The following is a 22,399-nucleotide window of genomic DNA, read 5'->3' as shown; positions in this document are numbered from 1 at the left end:
ACGATATCTTGGCTATATACACAGGGTACCAGGCTATATACACAGGGTACCAGGCTATATACACGGGTACCAGGCTATATACACGGGTACCAGGCTATATACACAGGGTACCAGGCTATATACACGGGTACCAGGCTATATACACAGGGTACCAGGCTATGTACACAGGGTACCAGTACTGAGTAATGATATCTAGGCTATATACACGGGTACCAGGCTATATACACAGGGTACCAGGCTATATACATGGGTACCAGGCTATATACATAGGGTACCAGGCTATATACATGGGTACCAGGCTATATACACAGGGTACCAGGCTATATACACGGGTACCAGGCTATATACACAGGGTACCAGGCTATATACACAGGGTACCAGTACTGAGTAACGATATCTTGGCTATATACACAGGGTACCAGGCTATATACACAGGGTACCAGGCTATATACACAGGGTACCAGTACTGAGTAACGATATCTTGGTTATATACACAGGGTACCAGGCTATATACACAGGGTACCAGTACTGAGTAACGATATCTTGGCTATATACACAGGGTACCAGTACTGAGTAACGATATCGTGGTAATATATATATTATATACACAGGGTACCAGGCTATATACACAGGGTACCAGGCTATATACACAGGGTACCAGGCTATATACACAGGGTACCAGGCTATATACACAGGGTACCAGGCTATATACACAGGGTACCAGGCTATATACACAGGGTACCAGGCTATATACACAGGGTACCAGTACTGAGTAACAATATATTGGCTATATACACGGGGTACCAGGCTATATACACAGGGTACCAGGCTATATACACAGGGTACCAGGCTATATACACAGGGTACCAGTACTGAGTAACGATATCGTGGTAATATATATATTATATACACAGGGTACCAGGCTATATACACAGGGTACCAGGCTATATACACAGGGTACCAGTACTGAGTAACGATATCTTGGCTATATACACAGGGTACCAGGCTATATACACAGGGTACCAGGCTATATACACAGGGTACCAGTACTGAGTAACAATATCTTGGCTATATACACAGGGTACCAGGCTATATACACAGGGTACCAGGCTATATACACAGGGTACCAGTACTGAGTAACGATATCTTGGTAATATATATATACACAGGGTACCAGGCTATATACACAGGGTACCAGGCTATAGACACAGGGTACCAGGCTATAGACACAGGGTACCAGGCTATATACACAGGGTACCAGGCTATATACACAGGGTACCAGGCTATATACACAGGGTACCAGTACTGAGTAACGATATCTTGGCTATATACACAGGGTACCAGGCTATATACACAGGGTACCAGGCTATATACAAAAGGGTACCAGTACTGAGTAACGATATCTAGGCTATATACACGGGTACCAGGCTATATACACAGGGTACCAGGCTATGTACACAGGGTACCAGTACTGAGTAATGATATCTTGGTAATATATATATATACACAGGGTACCAGGCTATATACACAGGGTACCAGGCTATATACACAGGGTACCAGTACTGAGTAACAATATCTTGGCTATATACACAGGGTGCCAGGCTATACACACAGGGTACCAGGCTATATACACAGGGTACCAGGCTATATACACAGGGTACCAGTACTGAGTAACGATATCTTGGCTATATACACGGGTACCAGGCTATATACACAGGGTACCAGGCTATGTACACAGGGTACCAGTACTGAATAACGATATCTTGGCTATATACACGGGTACCAGGCTATATACACAGGGTACCAGGCTATGTACACAGGGTACCAGTACTGAGTAACGATATCTTGGCTATATACACAGGGTACCAGGCTATAGACACAGGGTACCAGGCTATAGACACAGGGTACCAGGCTATATACACAGGGTACCAGCACTGAGTAACGATATCTTGGCTATATACACGGGTACCAGGCTATATACACAGGGTACCAGGCTATGTACACAGGGTACCAGGCTATATACACAGGGTACCAGGCTATATACACAGGGTACCAGTACTGAGTAACGATATCCTGGCTATATACACAGGGTACCAGGCTATATACACAGGGGTATGAGGTAATAACATGGTTATATACAGTGAGTACCAGGTAATAACATGGTTATATACAGTGAGTACCAGTACTGAGCCAATGTGCAGGGGTATGAGGTAATTGAGGTACATATGTACATGTAGGTAAGGGTAAAGTGGCGAGGAAACAGGATAGATAATTAACAGTAGTATGATGACTCAAAAAAGGGTCAATGCTATTTGGTTACCTAGTTCAATGTCTTATGGCTTGGGGATAAAAGGTGTTCAACCAACCAGCATCCAGGATCCAATCAAACCATTTTATAAGGAAGCAATCAGGCCAGGAGGTGTGGTATACACCACATCCAAGGGCTGGTCACGACGCAACGCGGAGTGCCTGAATACAGCCCTTAGCCGTGGTATATTGGCCATTCATCATAGTCACCTGAGGTGCCTTATTGCTATTATAATCTGGTTACCACCGTAATTAGACCAGTGAAAATATATATTTTTTTAATTACGGTGTAGTAGCTTAGTTGTTAGAACGTTGGACTAGTAACCAGCAGGGTAGTCTAGTTAGAGTGTTGGACCAGTAACCAGCAGGTAGTCTAGTTGTTAGAGTGTTGGACCAGTAACCAGCAGGTAGCCTAGTTGTTACAGCGTTGGACCAGTAACCAGCAGTGTAGTCTGGTTGTTAGAGCGTTGGACTAGTAACCGGCAGGGTAGTCTGGTTGTTAGAGCGTTGGACCAGTAACCAGCAGTGTAGTCTGGTTGTTAGAGCGTTGGACTAGTAACCAGCAGGGTAGTCTGGTTGTTAGAGCGTTGGACTAGTAACCGGCAGGGTAGTCTAGTTGTTAGAGCGTTGGACCAGTAACCAGCAGGGTAGTCTAGTTGTTAGAGCGTTGGACCAGTAACCAGCAGGGTAGTCTGGTTGTTAGAGCGTTGGACCAGTAACCAGCAGGGTAGTCTAGTTGTTAGTAACCAGCAGGGTAGTCTAGTTGTTAGTAACCAGCAGGGTAGTCTAGTTGTTAGAGCGTTGGACCAGTAACCAGCAGGGTAGCCTAGTTGTTAGTAACCAGCAGGGTAGCCTAGTTGTTAGAGCGTTGGACCAGTAACCAGCAGGGTAGCCTAGTTGTTAGTAACCAGCAGGTTAGCCTAGTTGTTAGTAACCAGCAGGGTCGTCTAGTTGTTAGTAACCAGCAGGGTAGCCTAGTTGTTAGTAACCAGCAGGGTCGTCTAGTTGTTAGAGCGTTGGACCAGTAACCAGCAGGTAGACTAGTTGTTAGTAACCAGCAGGGTAGTCTAGTTGTTAGAGTGTTGGACCAGTAACCAGCAGGGTAGCCTCGTGGTTAGAGCGTTGGGTTAGTAACCAGCAGGTAGACTAGTTGTTAGAGCGTTGGACTAGTAACCAGCAGGTAGCCTCGTGGTTAGAGCGTTGGACTAGTAACCAGCAGGGTCGCCTAGTTGTTAGAGCGTTGGACCAGTAACCAGCAGGGTAGTCTAGTTGTTAGAGCGTTGGACCAGTAACCAGCTAGTTGTTAGAGCGTTAGACCAGTAACCAGCAGGGTAGTCTAGTTGTTAGAGTGCTGGACCAGTAACCAGCAGGTAGTCTAGTTGTTAGTAACCAGCAGGGTAGTCTAGTTGTTAGAGCGTTGGGTTAGTAACCAGCAGGGTAGCCTAGTTGTCAGTAACCAGCAGGGTAGCCTAGTTGTTAGAGTGTTGGGCCAGTAACCAGCAGGGTAGCCTAGTTGTTAGAGTGTTGGGCCAGTAACCAGCAGGGTAGCCTAGTTGTTAGAGTGTTGAACCAGTAACCAGCAGGGTAGCCTAGTTGTTAGAGCGTTGGACCAGTAACCAGCAGGGTAGCCTAGTTGTCAGTAACCAGCAGGGTAGCCTAGTTGTTAGAGTGTTGGACCAGTAACCAGCAGGGTAGCCTAGTTGTTAGAGCGTTGGACCAGTAACCAGCAGGGTAGCCTAGTTGTCAGTAACCAGCAGGGTAGCCTAGTTGTTAGAGTGTTGGACCAGTAACCTAGTTGTTAGAGCGTTGGACCAGTAACCAGCAGGGTAGCCTTAACCAGCAGGGTAGCTAGTTGTTGAGCCAGTAACCTGAAAGGTTACCGACTAAGTTGTGAACAAGGGTCTGTCGACCAGTAACCAGCGTGCCCTAGTTGTTAAGCAAGGCACAGTTAACTCTAATTTGTTTTAGTTGTTGGTTTCATACTAGCCTGTCTGAGCCCTTTCAGTAAACAACACATTTCACCAGTTTCCGGTGTCTGTGACAATTATAAACATCTGAATAAACATCTTAGTATCAGAACACACCACCTTGAGTTATTCGGCAAACAACACATTTCAGTTGAGTCACATCTTCTTTCCTGTTAAATATGGGTGAAGGTCATGTTTTGGAAAAGGTGAAGGTCATGTTTTGGAAAAGGTGAAGGTCATGTTTTGGAAAAGGTGAAGGTCATGTTTTGGAAAAGGTGAAGGTCATGTTTTGGAAAAGGTGAAGGTCATGTTTTGGAAAAGGTGAAGGTCATGTTTTGGAAAAGGTGAAGGTCATGTTTTGGAAAAGGTGAAGGTCATGTTTTGGAAAAGGTGAAGATCATGTTTTGGAAAAGACGATCTGATTGCCCCTGTCATGTAAGGTTTGGTCTGTTACGCTGCAGGTTTACATCACATCAGGTTTATTTCTATCTGCTTCCCCTACAGGAACCTGTCCCACAGCCGCAGGGGTCCTAAAGTCAGCCCCTACCCAGACTACTCCTCCTCCTCCTACATCGAGGACCACGAGGGCCACACGGTGAAGAACCTTCCTGGGGGGGACACCTCTGTATCGGGTACCTCCTCCGTCGGCGTCCTGGGTGGAACCGGCAGTGTACCCGCAGGCCCAGAGAAGAACCGAAACTCCATCAACGCCGAGCGTCAGCAGGCTCAGGCCCGTCTGCCCAGCCCGGAGAGCAGCGGCACCAGCCTCTCCACACCCAACACCGTCATGACCACCATCTCTGAGTCGGGTCAAGGGGAGGACTCATCCGGCCCACTAGGTGGCACTGTGCTGGGGCTGGTGGTGCCGGTGTGTCTGCAGCTGACCCAGGAGGACTTGGAGACCACCAAGCTGGACCCTAGAGAGGTTGACAAGAACCTGAAAGAATCTTCTGATGAGAACCTTATGGAGCACAGCCAGAAACAGTTCTCTGCTCCAGACCCGCTCAGCTCTGGGTCTTCCTCCCTGCTCTACCCCCTCATCAAGCTGGCTGCGGAGGTGACTGGGGCCGGGCCTGGGGCCCAGGGAGGGTCTGGGACCGGGGCCAGTGGGATGGGGGACCCTCCAGCTACTATGTTCCCCCTGCCCAAACAGCAGAACCTCCCCAAGCGGCCCACCAGCCTACCACTCAACACCAAGGCCAAGGAGGGCTCTGGTTCCTCCAGGCTGAAGTCTGGGAAACACCGGTCCAACCTGAAGCAGGTAGAGACGGGCGTGGCCAAGATGAACACGGTCGCCCCAGCGGCAGAGCCACGCCTTGTTAACGTCACCAACAACGGGCCAACGGCCGTAGGAAACGGGGTGCGGAGCGGCGTAAGCGTCGTGGTCGTCAACGGTTACCTGAACGGAGGTGTGGCCTCTTCAGCTGGAGGCGGGACTCCTTACGGGACTACCAATCCGGCGGGCCCTCAGGGGGAGTTGGGCGGAGCGACACCCTTGTTACAGACCCAGCTCAGCGGAGAGGACAGTAGACTCAACATCAACTCCAGTCCTGATGAACATGAACCACTGCTAAGGAGAGAGCAGCCCGCCCCATGTGACCAGAGACCAACCAATCACCTGGCGGGCCGCACCAACACCAACAACAACAACAACCGTCTGGTGATCACATGTCCATCTGTAGAGGGACAGCCTGAACCCCTCACCTTTGTCCCCATACCTAGACCTGTCTCTGTACCCAAACCCATCTCCGTACCTGTCACTGCCCCTCTCACTGCCCAACTACCAGACCCAGCCCCAGTCTCAACCCCAGTCCCAGCCCCAGTCCCAGCCCCAGTCTCAACCCCAGTCCCAGCCCCAGCCCCAGTCCCAGCCCCAGTCCCAGCCCCAGTCTCAGCCCCAGTCCCATCCCCAGTCTCAACCCCAGTCTTAACCCCAGTCCCAGTCCCAGCCCCAGTCTCAACCCCAGTCTCAGTCCCAGTCTCAACAGTCCCAGTCCCAGCCCCAGTCCCAGCCCCAGTCTCAACCCCAGTCCCAGCCCCAGCCCCAGTCCCAGCCCCAGCCCCAGTCCCAGTCTCAACCCCAGTCCCAGTCTCAGCCCCAGTCCCAGCCCCAGTCCCAGTCTCAAACCCAGTCCCAGTCTCAACCCCAGTCTCAACCCCAGTCTCAACCCCAGTACCAGTCTCAACCCCAGTCCCAGTCTCAACCCCAGTCCCAGTCTCAACCCCAGTCCCAGTCTCAACCCCAGTCCCAGTCTCAACCCCAGTCCCAGTCTCAACCCCAGTCCCAGTCTCAACCCCAGTCCCAGTCTCAACCCCAGTCCCAGTCTCAGCCCCAGTCCCAGTCCCAGCCCCAGTCCCAGTCTCAAACCCAGTCCCAGTCCCAGTCTCAAACCCCAGTCTCAACCCCAGTCCCAGCCCCAGTACCAGTCTCAACCCCAGCCCCAGTCCCAGTCTCAACCCCAGTCCCAGTCTCAACCCCAGCCCCAGTCTCAGTCCCAGTCTCAACCCCAGTCCCATTCTCAACCCCAACCCCAGTCTCAGTCCCAGTCTCAACCCCAGTCCCAGTCCCATTCTCAACCTCAGCCCCAGCGGCCCTCAGACAGCCCAAACCCAGACGACCTGAGAGACCCTGCTCCCTGGACCTGTCTGGCTCCTCACACAACAGCTCTTCAGGTAAGAAAAGAACACACCGCACATCTCTCTACCTCAGTCCACCCTTCCCTCTCTACTTCCCCTCCTCTCTACCTCTCCTTCACTCTCTGTCTCTCTCAACCTCAGTCCACCCTTCCCTCTCTACTTCCCCTCCTCTCTACCTCTCCTTCACTCTCTGTCTCTCTCTACCTCAGTCCACCCTTCCCTCTCTACTTCCCCTCCTCTCTACCTCTCCTTCACTCTCTGTCTCTCTCTACCTCAGTCCACCCTTCCCTCTCTACTTCCCCTCCTCTCTACCTCTCCTTCACTCTCTGTCTCTCTCTACCTCAGTCCACCCTTCCAACTCAACTCCCTCAACGTGAGCAAGACAAAGGAGCTGATCGTGGACTATAGGGAAAGGAGTGCCGAATCTGATATTTATATATTTCTTAATTACATTATTTTACTTTCAGATTTGTGTGTATTGTTGTGAATTGTTAGATAGTACTGCACTGTTGGAGCTAGAAATACAATAATTTAGTTAGATATTACTGCACTGTTGGGAGCTAGAAATACAATCATTTAGTTAGATATTACTGCACTGTTGGAGCTAGGAACACAAGCATTTAGTTAGATACTACTGTACTGTTGGAGCTGGGAACACAAGCATTTAGTTAGATACTACTGTACTGTTGGGAGCTAGAAATACAATCATTTAGTTAGATACTACTGTACTGTTGGAGCTAGGAACACAAGCATTTAGTTAGATACTACTGTACTGTTGGAGCTAGGAACACAAACATTTAGTTAGATACTACTGTACTGTTGGAGCTAGGAACACAAACATTTAGTTAGATACTACTGTACTGTTGGAGTACTGGAGGAAAACAAACATTTAGTTAGATACTACTGTACTGTTGGAGCTAGGAACACAAACATTTAGTTAGATACTACTGTACTGTTGGAGCTAGGAACACAAACATTTAGTTAGATACTACTGTACTGTTGGAGGAACACAAGCATTTAGTTAGATATTACTGTACTGTTGGAGCTAGGAACATAAGCATTTAGTTAGATACTACTGCACTGTTGGAGCTGGGAACACAAGCATTTAGTTAGATACTACTGCACTGTTGGAGCTTGGAAAACAAACATTTCTCTACACCCGCAATAACATCTGATAAATATGTGAATGTGACCAATAACGTTTGATTTGATTTCACAGTTCATAAGAACATCAGTCAATTGAAATACATTCATTAGGCTCCAATCAAATGACTGGATATACAGATATGTATCTGTTGGTTTAAAAAGAGAAGGCAGATCAGTAAAACAGTCCGTATCTGGTGTGACCATTTGCCTCATGCGGCGTGACGCATCTCCTTCACATAGAGTTGATTAGGCTGTTGATTGATTAGGCTGTTGATTGATTAGGCTGTTGATTGATCAGGCTGTTGATTGATTAGGCTGTTGATTGATTAGGCTGTTGATTGATCAGGCTGTTGATTGATTAGGCTGTTGATTGATCAGGCTGTTGATTGATTAGGCTGTTGATTGATTAGGCTGTTGATTGATCAGGCTGTTGATTGATTAGGCTGTTGATTGATCAGGCTGTTGATTGATTAGGCTGTTGATTGATCAGGCTGTTGATTGATTAGGCTGTTGATTGATCAGGCTGTTGATTGATCAGGCTGTTGATTGATTAGGCTGTTGATTGATCAGGCTGTTGATTGATTAGGCTGTTGATTGATTAGGCTGTTGATTGATCAGGCTGTTGATTGATTAGGCTGTTGATTGATTAGGCTGTTGATTGATTAGGCTGTTGATTGATTAGGCTGTTGATTGATCAGGCTGTTGATTGATTAGGCTGTTGATTGATCAGGCTGTTGATTGATTAGGCTGTTGATTGATCAGGCTGTTGATTGATCAGGCTGTTGATTGATCAGGCTGTTGATTGATCAGGCTGTTGATTGATCAGGCTGTTGATTGATTAGGCTGTTGATTGATCAGGCTGTTGATTGATTAGGTGTTGGTTGATTGTAGAATGTTATTGATCTTCAATGACTAGAAGCTGTTGAATTGAACAGGCTGTTGATTGATCAGGCTGGTGATTGATCAGGCATGGAAGAACTGGGATTTTCAGCTTCAGGAATTGTTGATTCACAGCAACACAGGCTGTTGACCTTCTGTAATCAGGCTGTTGACCTGGTCATGTAACACAGGCTGTTGATTGATCAGGCTGTTGATTGTAACACAGGCTAGCTTGATTCATCAGGTGCTATGACCTGGTTGTAATTGTAGAATGTTATGTAACACAGGCTAGCTATGATCTTCAATGACTATGTGAAGTTACACAGGATATTGAATCTGAAACACAGGCTACCTATGACCAGGTAGAACACAGGCTAGCTATGATTCCAAACAGGCTCATGACCTGGGTGAGACAGGTCTGGTATGACCTGGTACTGTAACACAGGCCTATGGAAGAACTGGGACTATGACCTGGTACTGTAACACAGGTTAGCTATGACCTGGTACATTAACACAGGCTGGCTATGACCCGGTACTGTAACACAGGCTAGCTATGACCCGGTACTGAAACACAGGCTATCTATGACCTGGTACTGTAACACAGGCTAGCTATGACCTGGTACATTAACACAGGCTTGCTATGACCCGGTACTGTAACACAGGCTAGCTATGACCTGGTACTGAAACACAGGCTAGCTATGACCCGGTACTGTAACACAGGCTAGCTATGACCTGGTACTGTAACACAGGCTAGCTATGACCGGTTACTGTAACACAGGCTAGCTATGACCTGGTACTGAAACACTGGCTAGCTATGACCTGGTACTGAAACACAGGCTAGCTATGACCTGGTACTGTAACACAGGCTAGCTATGACCTGGTACTGAAACACAGGCTAGCTATGACCCGGTACTGAAAACAGGCTAGCTATGACCCGGTACTGTAACACAGGCTAGCTATGACCGGGTACTGTAACACAGGCTAGCTATGACCTGGTACTGTAACACAGGCAGGGAGCATGTTTAGTGTAATCAAATCAAATCTAACTTTATTAGTCACATGTGCCGAATACAACAGGTGTAGAACCAACAATGCAGTTCAAGAAAGAGTTAGAAAATATTTACCAAATAAACTAATGTAAAAAATAATAAAAAGTAAACAATACAGTAACAATAACAAGGCTATATGACCAGAGTCAGTGTGGAGGCTATATACAGGGTAACACAGGTCAATGTGGAGACTATATACAGGGGACCTACAGAGTCTGTAACACAGGCTAGGCTATGACCTACAGAGTCAATGTGGAGGCTATATACAGGGGGCGGTACAGAGTCAATGTGGAGGCTATATATGTATTACGGTACAGAGTCAATGTGGAGGCTATATACAGGGGGTACTGGTACAGAGTCAATATGGAGGCTATATACTGTAAGAGTCAACAGGCTATATACAGGGTATTATGGTACAGAGTCAATGTGGAGGCTATATACAGGGTATTATGGTACAGAGTCAATGTGGAGGCTATATACAGGGTATTATGGTACAGAGTCAATGTGGAGGCTATATACAGGGTAACACAGGTCAATGTGGAGGCTATGACCTAGAGAGGTACTGTAACACAGGCAATAGCTATGACCAGGGGTGGTAGAGAGTCAATGTAACACAGGCTGGAGGCTATATGACCGGTAGAGGTCAACTGACTAACACAGGCTAGTCTATGACCGGTAGAGAGTGGAGGCTATAACACAGGCTGGAGGCTATGACCGGTAGAGAGTCAATGTGGAGGCTATATACAGGGGTACCGGTAGAGAGTCAATGTGGAGGCTATATACACGGTAGAGAGTCAGGCTATATAGCTATGAGTCAATGTGTAGGCTATTAACACAGGCTGGAGGCTATACAGGGGGACCGGTAGAGAGTCACTGTAGGCTAACACAGGCTAGCTATGACCTGGTAGAGAGTCAAACACAGGCTAGTATGACTATATACAGGGGGTACTGTAACACAGGCTAGCTATGACCTGGTAGAGAGTCAATGTGGACACAGGCTAGAGAGTCTGGATACAGGGGGACCGGTAGAGAGTGGAGGCTATAACAGGGGGTAACCGGTAGAGGTCAATGTGGAGCTATGACCAGGGGGTACTAGAGAGTCAAACACAGGGGGCTAGCTATGACCTACAGAGTCACTGCTATAACACAGGCTAGGCTATGACCTAGAGAGGTACTATAACACAGGCTAGTCTATAGGCTATACCCGGTAGTCTGTGGAGGCTAACACAGGGGGCTAGTCTATGACCCGGTAGAGAGTCAATGTGGAGACTATATACAGGCTAGTCAATGACCAGGGGTACTGTAGAGAGTCACAGGCTATATACAGGGGTACCGGTAGAGAGTCAATGTGGAGGCTATATACAGGGGTACCGGTAGAGAGTCAATGTGGAGGCTAATACAGGGGGTACCGGTAGAGAGTCAATGTGGAGGCTATATACAGGGGATACCGGTAGAGAGTCAATGTGGAGGCTATATACAGGGGTACCGGTAGAGAGTCAATGTGGAGGCTATATACACATGTTTAGTGGCTATAATACCGGTAGAGAGTCAAATACTACCGGTAGAGAGTCAATTTATTAGTCAGAGTCAATGTGAAGGCTAATACAACAGAGTGTAGAACCAACAAGGGGGTAGTACTGAGTCAATGTGGAGGCTATATACAGGGGGAAAAGTCAATGTGGAGGCTATATTACCGGTACAGAGTCAATGGAGGCTATATACAGGGGGTACCGGTACTGAGTCAATGTGGAGGCTATATACAGGGGTACCGAACAGAGTCAATGTGGAGGCTATATACAACCGGTACAGAGTCAATGTGGAGGCTATATACAGGGAGTACCGGTACAGAGTCAATGTGGAGGCTATATACAGGGGGTATACAGAGTCAATGTGGAGGCTATATACAGGGGTACCGGTAGAGAGTCAATGTGGAGGCTATATACAGGGGGTACCGGTACAGAGTCAATGTGGAGGCTATATACAGGGGGTACCGGTACAGAGTCAATGTGGAGGCTATATACAGGGGGTACCGGTACAGAGTCAATGTGGAGGCTATATACAGGGGTACCGGTACAGAGTCAATGTGGAGGCTACATATACAGAGTCAATGTGGAGGCTATATACAGGGGGTACGGTACAGAGTCAATGTGGAGGCTATATACAGGGGGTACTGGTACAGAGTCAATGTGGAGGCTATATACAGGGGGTACCGGTAGAGAGTCAATGTGGAGGCTATATACAGGGGGTACCGGTAGAGAGTCAATGTGGAGGCTATATACAGGGGTACGGTAGAGAGTCAATGTGGAGGCTATATACAGGAGTATGTGTAGGCTATATACAGGGGGTACCAGAGTCAATGTGGAGGCTATATACAGGGGGTATGGTACAGAGTCAATGTGGAGGCTATATACAGGGTATTACAGGGGGTACAGAGTCAATGTGTAGGCTATATACAGGGGGTACCGGTAGAGAGTCAATGTGTAGGCTATATACAGGGGGTACCGGTAGAGAGTCAATGTGGAGGCTATATACAGGGGGTACCGGTAGAGAGTCAATGTGGAGGCTATATACAGGGGGTACCGGTAGAGAGTCAATGTGGAGACTATATACAGGGGGTACCGGTAGAGAGTCAATGTGGAGGCTATATACAGGGGGTACCGGTAGAGAGTCAATGTGGAGGCTATATACAGGGGGTACCGGTAGAGAGTCAATGTGGAGGCTATATACAGGGGGTACCGGTAGAGAGTCAATGTGGAGGCTATATACAGGGGGTACCGGTAGAGAGTCAATGTGGAGGCTATATACAGGGGTACCGGTAGAGTCAAGTGGAGGCTATATACAGGGGGTACCGGTAGAGAGTCAATGTGGAGGCTATATACAGGGGTACCGGTAGAGAGTCAATGTGGAGGCTATATACAGGGGTACCGGTAGAGAGTCAATGTGGAGGCTATATACAGGGGGTACCGGTAGAGAGTCAATGTGGAGGCTATATACAGGGGTACCGGTACAGAGTCAATGTGAAGGCTATATACAGGGGGTAGTACAGAGTCAATGTGGAGGCTATATACAGGGGGTACCGGTACTGAGTCAATGTGGAGGCTATATACAGGGGGTACCGATACAGAGTCAATGTGGAGGCTATATACAGGGGGTACCGGTACAGAGTCAATGTGGAGGCTATATACAGGGGGTACCGGTACTGAGTCAATGTGGAGGCTATATACAGGGGGTACCGATACAGAGTCAATGTGGAGGCTATATACAGGGGGTACCGGTACAGAGTCAATGTGGAGGCTATATACAGGGGGTACCGGTACTGAGTCAATGTGGAGGCTATATACAGGGGGTACCGATACAGAGTCAATGTGGAGGCTATATACAGGGGGTACCGGTACAGAGTCAATGTGGAGGCTATATACAGGGAGTACCGGTACAGAGTCAATGTGGAGGCTATATACAGGGGGTACCGGTACAGAGTCAATGTGGAGGCTATATACAGGGGGTACCGGTACAGAGTCAATGTGGAGGCTATATACAGGGGGTACCGGTACAGAGTCAATGTGGAGGCTATATACAGGGGGTACCGGTACAGAGTCAATGTGGAGGCTATATACAGGGGGTACCGGTACAGAGTCAATGTGGAGGCTATATACAGGGGGTACCGGTACAGAGTCAATGTGGAGGCTATATACAGGGGGTACCGGTACCGAGTCAATGTGGAGACTATATACAGGGGGTACTGGTACAGAGTCAATGTGGAGGCTATATACAGGGGGTACCGGTACAGAGTCAATACAGAGTCAATGTGGAGGCTATATACAGGGGGTACCGGTACAGAGTCAATGTGGAGACTATATACAGGGGGTACCGGTACAGAGTCAATGTGGAGGCTATACCTAGTCAATGTGGAGGCTATATACAGGGGGTACCGGTACAGAGTCAATGTGGAGGCTATATACAGGGGGTGTACCGAGTCAATGTGGAGACTATATACAGGGGGTACCGGTACAGAGTCAATGTGGAGACTATATACAGGGGGTACCGGTACCGAGTCAATGTGGAGACTATATACAGGGGGTACCGGTACCGAGTCAATGTGGAGACTATATACAGGGGGTTCCGGTACCGAGTCAATGTGGAGACTATATACAGGGAGTACCGGTACCGAGTCAATGTGGAGACTATATATAGGGGGTACCAGAGTCAATGTGGAGGCTATATACAAGGGGTACCGGTATCGAGTCAATGTGGAGGCTATATACAGGGGGTACCGGTACCTAGTCAATGTGGGGGCTATATACAGGGGGTACCGGTACCTAGTCAATGTGGGGGCTATATACAGGGGGTACCGGTACAGAGTCAATGTGGAGACTATATACAGGGAGTACCGGTACAGAGTCAATGTGGAGGCTATATACAGGGGGTACCGGTACCTAGTCAATGTGGGGGTACAGGTTAGTTGAGGTAATTTGTGCAGGTAGGATAATAAACAACAAGTAGCAGCAGCGTAATAACAAATGGGGGGGTGACGATGTAAATAGTCCGGTGGCCATTTGATTAATTGTACAGCAGTCTTATGACTTGGGGGTAGAAGCTGTGAAGGAGCCTTTTGGTCCTAGACTTGGAGCACCGGTACCGCTTGCTGTGCGGTAGCAGAGAGAACAGTCTATGACTTGGGTAACTGGAGTCTTTGACAATTTTTGGGGCTTTCCTCTGACACCGCCTGGTATAGAGGTCCTGGATGGCAGGAAGCTTGGCCCCAGTGATGTACTGGGCTGTACGCACTACCCTCTGTAGCACCTTATGGTCAGATGCCGAGCAGTTGTCATACCAGGCGATGATGCTCTCGATGGTGCAGCTGTGAACTTTTTGGATCTGGGGACCAATGCCAAATCTTTTCAGTCTTCTGAGAGGGAAAAGGTGTTGTCATGCCCTCTTCACGACTGTCTTGGGTGTGTTTGGACCGTGATAGTTCGTTGGTGATGTGGACACTCTCGACCAGCTCCACTACAGACATGTTCTGTTATAATCCACTACAGCCATGTTCTGTTATAATCCACTACAGACATGTTCTGTTATAATCCACTACAGACATGTTCTGTTATAATCCACTACAGACATGTTCTGTTATAATCCACTACAGACATGTTCTGTTATAATCCACTACAGACATGTTCTGTTATAATCCACTACATTGACATTTACATTTAAGTCATTTAGCAGACGCTCTTATCCAGAGCGACTTACAGACATGTTCTGTTATAATCCACTACAGCCATGTTCTGTTATAATCCACTACAGCCATGTTCTGTTATAATCCACTACAGCCATGTTCTGTTATAATCCACTACAGACATGTTCTGTTATAATCCACTACAGACATGTTCTGTTATAATCCACTACAGACCCGTATAATCCACTACAGACATGTTCTGTTATAATCCACTACAGACATGTTCTGTTATAATCCACTACAGCCATGTTCTGTTATAATCCACTACAGCCATGTTCTGTTATAATCCACTACAGACATGTTCTGTTATAATCCACTACAGCCATGTTCTGTTATAATCCACTACAGCCATGTTCTGTTATAATCCACTACAGACATGTTCTGTTATAATCCACTACAGACATGTTCTGTTATAATCCACTACAGCCATGTTCTGTTATAATCCACTACAGCCATGTTCTGTTATAATCCACTACAGCCATGTTCTGTTATAATCCACTACAGCCATGTTCTGTTATAATCCACTACAGACATGTTCTGTTATAATCCACTACAGACATGTTCTGTTATAATCCACTACAGACCCGTATAATCCACTACAGCCATGTTCTGTTATAATCCACTACAGCCATGTTCTGTTATAATCCACTACAGCCATGTTCTGTTATAATCCACTACAGCCATGTTCTGTTATAATCCACTACAGCCACGTTCTGTTATAATCCACTACAGACATGTTCTGTTATAATCCACTACAGCCATGTTCTGTTATAATCCACTACAGACATGTTCTGTTATAATCCACTACAGCCATGTTCTGTTATAATCCACTACAGCCATGTTCTGTTATAATCCACTACAGCCATGTTCTGTTATAATCTCCACAGACATGCACAGCCAGACAGCCATGGACTGTTATAATCCCCACAGCCATGCGTGGTTCCTCTACAGTTTCTAATCTCCACCCAGCACAGCCAGAAGAGGACTGGTCCACCCCACATAGCGTGGTTCCTCTCTAGGTTTCTAATCTCCACCCGGCACAGCCAGAAGAGGACTGGCCCACCCCACATAGCCTGGTTCCTCTCTAGGTTTCTAATCTCCACCCGGCACAGCCAGAAGAGGACTGGCCACCCCACATAGCCTGGTTCCTCTCTAGGTTTATAATCTCCACCCGGCACAGCCAGAAGAGGACTGGCCACCCCACATATGCTCTCTCTATAATTCTCTCTTTCTTTCTCTCTCTCGGAGGACCTGAGCCCTAGGGCCGTGCCCCAGGACTACCTGACATGATGACTCCTTGCTGTCCCCAGTCCACCTGGCCATGCTGCTGCTCCAGTTTCAACTGGCCTGGGCCCTAGGACCGTGCCCCAGGACTACCTGACATGATGACTCCTTGCTGTCCCCAGTCCACCTGACTGTGCTGCTGCTCCAGTTTCAACTGTTCTGCCTTGTTATTATTCGACCATGCTGGTCATTTATGAACATTTGAACATCTTGGCCATGTTCTGTTATAATCTTCACCCGGCACAGCCAGAAGAGGACTGGCCACCCCACATAGCCTGGTTCCTCTCTAGGTTTCTTCCTAGGTTTTGGCCTTTCGAGGGAGTTTTTCCTAGCCACCGTGCTTCTACACCTGCATTGCTTGCTGTTTGGGGTTTTAGGCTGGGTTTCTGTACAGCACTTTGTGACATCAGCTGATGTAAGAAGGGCTATATAAATACATTTGATTTGATTTGAATGGGGGCCTGTTCGGCCCACCTTTTCCGGTAGTCCACAATCATCTCCTTTGTCTTGCTCACATTGAGGGAGAGGTTGTCCTCCACCGCCGTGTTTGGCCGTGCAGTCGTGAGTGAACACTTCAACTATGACAGACAAAATGAGAGAAAAAAATCCAGAAAATCACATTGTAGGATTTTTTATGAATTTATTTGCAAATTATGGTGGAAAATAAGTATTTATCTTGTTTATAAATCTCTCTTAACAACAACCAACACTGGTTCTCACCCTCATCTCTCATCTCTCTTCTCTCAGTAATCATCTCTCTTCTCTCAGCAATCATCTCTCTTCTCTCTTCTCTCAGCAATCATCTCTCTTCTCTCAGCAATCATCTCTCATCTCTCTCCTCTCTTCTCTCAGCAATCATCTCTCTTCTCTCTTCTCTCAGCAATCATCTCTCATCTCTCTCCTCTCTTCTCTCAGCAATCATCTCTCATCTCTCTCCTCTCTTCTCTCAGCAATCATCTCTCTTCTCTCTCCTCTCTTCTCTCAGCAATCATCTCTCATCTCTCTCCTCTCAGCAATCATATCCTTACTGAGTAACAGAACACTGGCTTATATTGAGTCTGTAATTGAAGGCAGCTGTTTCTGACAAGAGATCGGGTCAGCTCCAATCATCAATGGGGCCAACCAATCAGCTGCTTGGGGCAATCCAGGAAGCCATTTTCCTGAAACACACACACATACAAATATACAAACCACAACACAGGAACTGGGGAACGTAACATTATGTGTGTTTGTGTGGTTTTGTGTTTGTGTGGTTTTGTGTTTGTGTGGTTTTGTGGTTATGTGGTTATGTGGTTGTGTGTGGTGTTTTGTGTGTGTGTGTGTGTGTGTGTGTGTGTGTGTGTGTGTGTGTGTGTGTGTGTGTGTGTGTGTGTGTGTGTGTGTGTGTGTGTGTGTGTGTGTGTGTGTGTGTGTGTGTGTGTGTGTCTGACAACAACTGTTTGAAGTTTTACACCTCAACCACCAGAGGGTAGCATTCTCCAACTAAAGGTATGAGCACCTTATGGTTCTGATGGAAATAGAAGGAAAAGAGAGGAATATCGAACCCTCATATCCACTACAAGACCATGGTGCTACAGAACAACAACTGTCCCTCCCTACCTTCAGGTTATCTACAGAACAGCAAGAGGACCTGTCCCTCCCTACCTTCAGGTTATCTACAGAACAGAGGACCTGTCCCTCCCTACCTTCAGGTTATCTACAGAACAGCAAGAGGACCTGTCTCTCCCTACCTTCAGGCTATCTACAGAACAGAGGACCTGTCCCTCCCTACCTATCTACAGAACAGCAAGAGGAACTGTCCCTCCCTACCTATCTACAGAACAGCAAGAGGAACTGTCCCTCCCTACCTTCAGGTTATCTACAGAACAGAGGACCTGTCCCTCCCTACCTATCTACAGAACAGCAAGAGGACCTGTCCCTCCCTACCTATCTACAGAACAGCAAGAGGACCTGTCCCTCCCTACCTATCTACAGAACAGCAAGAGGACCTGTCCCTCCCTACCTATCTACAGAACAGCAAGAGGACCTGTCCCTCCCTACCTATCTACAGAACAGCAAGAGGACCTGTCCCTCCCTACCTATCTACAGAACAGCAAGAGGACCTGTCCCTCCCTACCTATCTACAGAACAGCAAGAGGACTTGTCCCTCCCTACCTTCAGGTTATCTACAGAACAGCAAGAGGACCTGTCCCTCCCTACCTTCAGGTTATCTACAGAACAGCAAGAGGACCTGTCTCTCCCTACCTTCAGGTTATCTACAGAACAGAGGACCTGTCCCTCTCTACCTATCTACAGAACAGCAAGAGGACCTGTCCCTCTCTACCTATCTACAGAACAGCAAGAGGACCTGTCCCTCCCTACCTATCTACAGAACAGAGGACCTGTCCCTCTCTACCTATCTACAGAACAGCAAGAGGACCTGTCCCTCCCTACCTTCAGGTTATCTACAGAACAGAGGACCTGTCCCTCCCTACCTTCAGGTTATCTACAGAACAGCAAGAGGACCTGTCCCTCCCTACCTTCAGGTTATCTACAGAACAGAGGACCTGTCCCTCCCTACCTTCAGGTTATCTACAGAACAGCAAGAGGACCTGTCCCTCCCTACCTTCAGGCTATCTACAGAACAGAGGACCTGTCCCTCCCTACCTTCAGGTTATCTACAGAACAGAGGACCTGTCCCTCCCTACCTTCAGGTTATCTACAGAACAGCAAGAGGACCTGTCCCTCCCTACCTTCAGGTTATCTACAGAACAGAGGACCTGTCCCTCTCTACCTATCTACAGAACAGCAAGAGGACCTGTCCCTCCCTACCTATCTACAGAACAGCAAGAGGACCTGTCCCTCCCTACCTATCTACAGAACAGCAAGAGGACCTGTCCCTCCCTACCTATCTACAGAACAGCAAGAGGACCTGTCCCTCCCTACCTATCTACAGAACAGCAAGAGGACCTGTCCCTCCCTACCTATCTACAGAACAGCAAGAGGACCTGTCCCTCCCTACCTATCTACAGAACAGCAAGAGGACCTGTCCCTCCCTACCTATCTACAGAACAGCAAGAGGACCTGTCCCTCCCTACCTATCTACAGAACAGCAAGAGGACCTGTCCCTCCCTACCTTCAGGTTATCTACAGAACAGCAACTGTCCCTCCCTACCTTCAGGTTATCTACAGAACAGCAACTGTCCCTCCCTACCTTCAGGTTATCTACAGAACAGCAAGAGGACCTGTCCCTCCCTACCTATCTACAGAACAGCAAGAGGACCTGTCCCTCCCTACCTATCTACAGAACAGCAAGAGGACCTGTCCCTCCCTACCTTCAGGTTATCTACAGAACAGCAACTGTCCCTCCCTACCTTCAGGTTATCTACAGAACAGCAACTGTCCCTCCCTACCTTCAGGTTATCTACAGAACAGCAAGAGGACCTGTCCCTCCCTACCTATCTACAGAACAGCAAGAGGACCTGTCCCTCCCTACCTTCAGGTTATCTACAGAACAGCAACTGTCCCTCCCTACCTTCAGGTTATCTACAGAACAGCAACTGTCCCTCCCTACCTTCAGGTTATCTACAGAACAGCAAGAGGACCTGTCCCTCCCTACCTATCTACAGAACAGCAAGAGGACCTGTCCCTCCCTACCTTCAGGTTATCTACAGAACAGCAACTGTCCCTCCCTACCTTCAGGTTATCTACAGAACAGCAACTGTCCCTCCCTACCTTCAGGTTATCTACAGAACAGCAAGAGGACCTGTCCCTCCCTACCTATCTACAGAACAGCAAGAGGACCTGTCCCTCCCTACCTTCAGGCTATACTCCAACCCTACACCCCAACCCGATCACTCCATTTTGCCACCTCAGGTCTCTTGGCCCTCCCACCCCTACAGAAGAGCAGCCCCCCCTCAGCCCAGTACAACCTCTTCTCTGTCCTGGCACCCCAATGATGGACCCCCCAACCCCCCTGTTTATTAGCTTCTTTATTAAGGAAACATGTACTGACTATGACTGGTCCACCTAGCTGTCTGAAGGTGAATGTACTGACTATGACTGGTCCACCTAGCTGTCTGAAGGTGAATGTACTGACTATGACTGGTCCACCTAGCTATCTGGAGGTGAATGTACTGACTATGACTGGTCCACCTAGCTGTCTGAAGGTGAATGTCCTGACTATGACTGGTCCACCTAGCTATGACTGGTCCACCTAGCTATCTGGAGATGAATGTACTGAATATGACTGGTCCACCTAGCTATCTGGAGATGAATGTACTGACTATGACTGGTCCACCTAGCTATCTGGAGATGAATGTACTGACTATGACTGGTCCACCTAGCTATCTGGAGATGAATGTACTGAATGTACTGACTATGACTGGTCCACCTAGCTATCTGGAGATGAATGTACTGACTATGACTGGTCCACCTAGCTATCTGAAGATGAATGTACTGACTATGACTGGTCCACCTAGCTATCTGGAGATGAATGTACTGACTATGACTGGTCCACCTAGCTATCTGAAGATGAATGTACTGACTATGACTGGTCCACCTAGCTATCTGGAGATGAATGTACTAACTATGACTGGAGCTATCTGGAGATGAATGTACTGTCCCACCTAGCTATCTGGAGATGAATGTACTAACTATAATGACTGGAGCTATCTGGAGATGAATGTTGTGACTGGTCCACCTAGCTATCTGGAGATGAATGTACTGACTATATGATAGATCTGAAGATGAATGGTGACTGTCCCACTATCTGGAGATGAATGTACTAACTATAATAGATATGTGGTTGTCCCACCTAGCTATCTGGAGATGAATGTACTGACTATGATAGATATGTGGTTGTCCCACCTAGCTATCTGGAGATGAATGTACTGACTATGACTGGTCCACCTAGCTATCTGAAGATGAATGTACTGACTATGACTGGTCCACCTAGCTATCTGGAGATGAATGTACTAACTATGATAGATATGTGGTTGTCCCACCTAGCTATCTGGAGATGAAGGTACTGACTATGACTGGTCCACCTAGCTATCTGAAGATGAATGTACTGACTATGACTGGTCCACCTAGCTATCTGGAGATGAATGTCCTGACTATGACTGGTCCACCTAGCTATCTGAAGATGAATGTACTGACTATGACTGGTCCACCTAGCTGTCTGGAGATGAATGTACTGACTATGATAGCTTGGTGGGATAACCACATATCTATCTGTAGATTAATGTCCTGACTGTAAGTCTCTCTGGACAAGAGCGTCTGCTAAATGACTAACATGTAAAACAATTGAACTATCTTGATCAGTGTTTGTTTCTCAGGTTCTAATACCTGTCTGTGGTGTCTCCCGTGTCCCCAGGTGATGGTTCGTCGCTGGACGGCCAGGGAGGGTCAGGTGAGAAGATCAAACGTCGTGTCAAGACACCGTACTCCCTGAAGAGGTGGCGCCCCTCCACCTGGGTGGTCTCCATGGATACGCAGGTTGGAGAGGTTAACAACAACGGAACCTGTCGCTCCAAGTCCTCCACTGCCGTCTACCTGGTAGGAGGTGGGACTACCACAGCCACCATGACCTCTGACCCCTGTGACCCTGGCATGACCTGCCTGTGAACCCTGACCCCTGGAGGAGGGTGTGATAACAGGTGGGCAGTGTGTTGCAGAAATGCCAGCTGCCTGTTTGCCAACTACACCCAGCTGGCTACTAACCTTGATGTGGTCGGCTACTTCAATGACTTTAACAAATTGGGGTGTATCAGATATCACCAAATGTGGTTTTCTTTTGGGGGGGGGGCAGAATGTGTTTTTTTTTTTGGGGGAGGGGGAATGTGTTTTTTTTGGGGGGCAGAATGTGTTTTTTTTTTTGGGGGGGGGCAGAATGTGTTTTTTGGGGGGGGGGGCAG

General features: G+C 47.8%; 1 protein-coding gene across 1 annotated transcript in view; it reads left to right on the top strand.

Moving 5' to 3' along the window:
* Positions 1 to 22,285, top strand: part of bmpr2b (bone morphogenetic protein receptor, type II b (serine/threonine kinase)) — a 150,971-nt gene extending 128,686 nt beyond the window's left edge. Inside the window, exons 11-13 of the mRNA XM_046294789.1 lie at positions 4,779 to 6,165; positions 6,737 to 6,947; positions 21,859 to 22,285. Coding sequence (XP_046150745.1) covers positions 4,779 to 6,165; positions 6,737 to 6,947; positions 21,859 to 22,109 — 1,849 coding nt within the window. The 3' untranslated portion in view covers positions 22,110 to 22,285. The remainder of the gene's footprint in view (positions 1 to 4,778; positions 6,166 to 6,736; positions 6,948 to 21,858) is intronic.
* The last annotated feature ends 114 nt before the right edge of the window (positions 22,286 to 22,399 follow it).

This window comes from Oncorhynchus gorbuscha, linkage group LG01, assembly GCF_021184085.1.
Source record: "Oncorhynchus gorbuscha isolate QuinsamMale2020 ecotype Even-year linkage group LG01, OgorEven_v1.0, whole genome shotgun sequence".
NCBI classification, from domain to species: Eukaryota; Metazoa; Chordata; class Actinopteri; order Salmoniformes; family Salmonidae; genus Oncorhynchus; species Oncorhynchus gorbuscha.
Note: the sequence above shows the minus strand (reverse complement) of the source record. Positions and strands in the feature narration are given on the sequence as shown.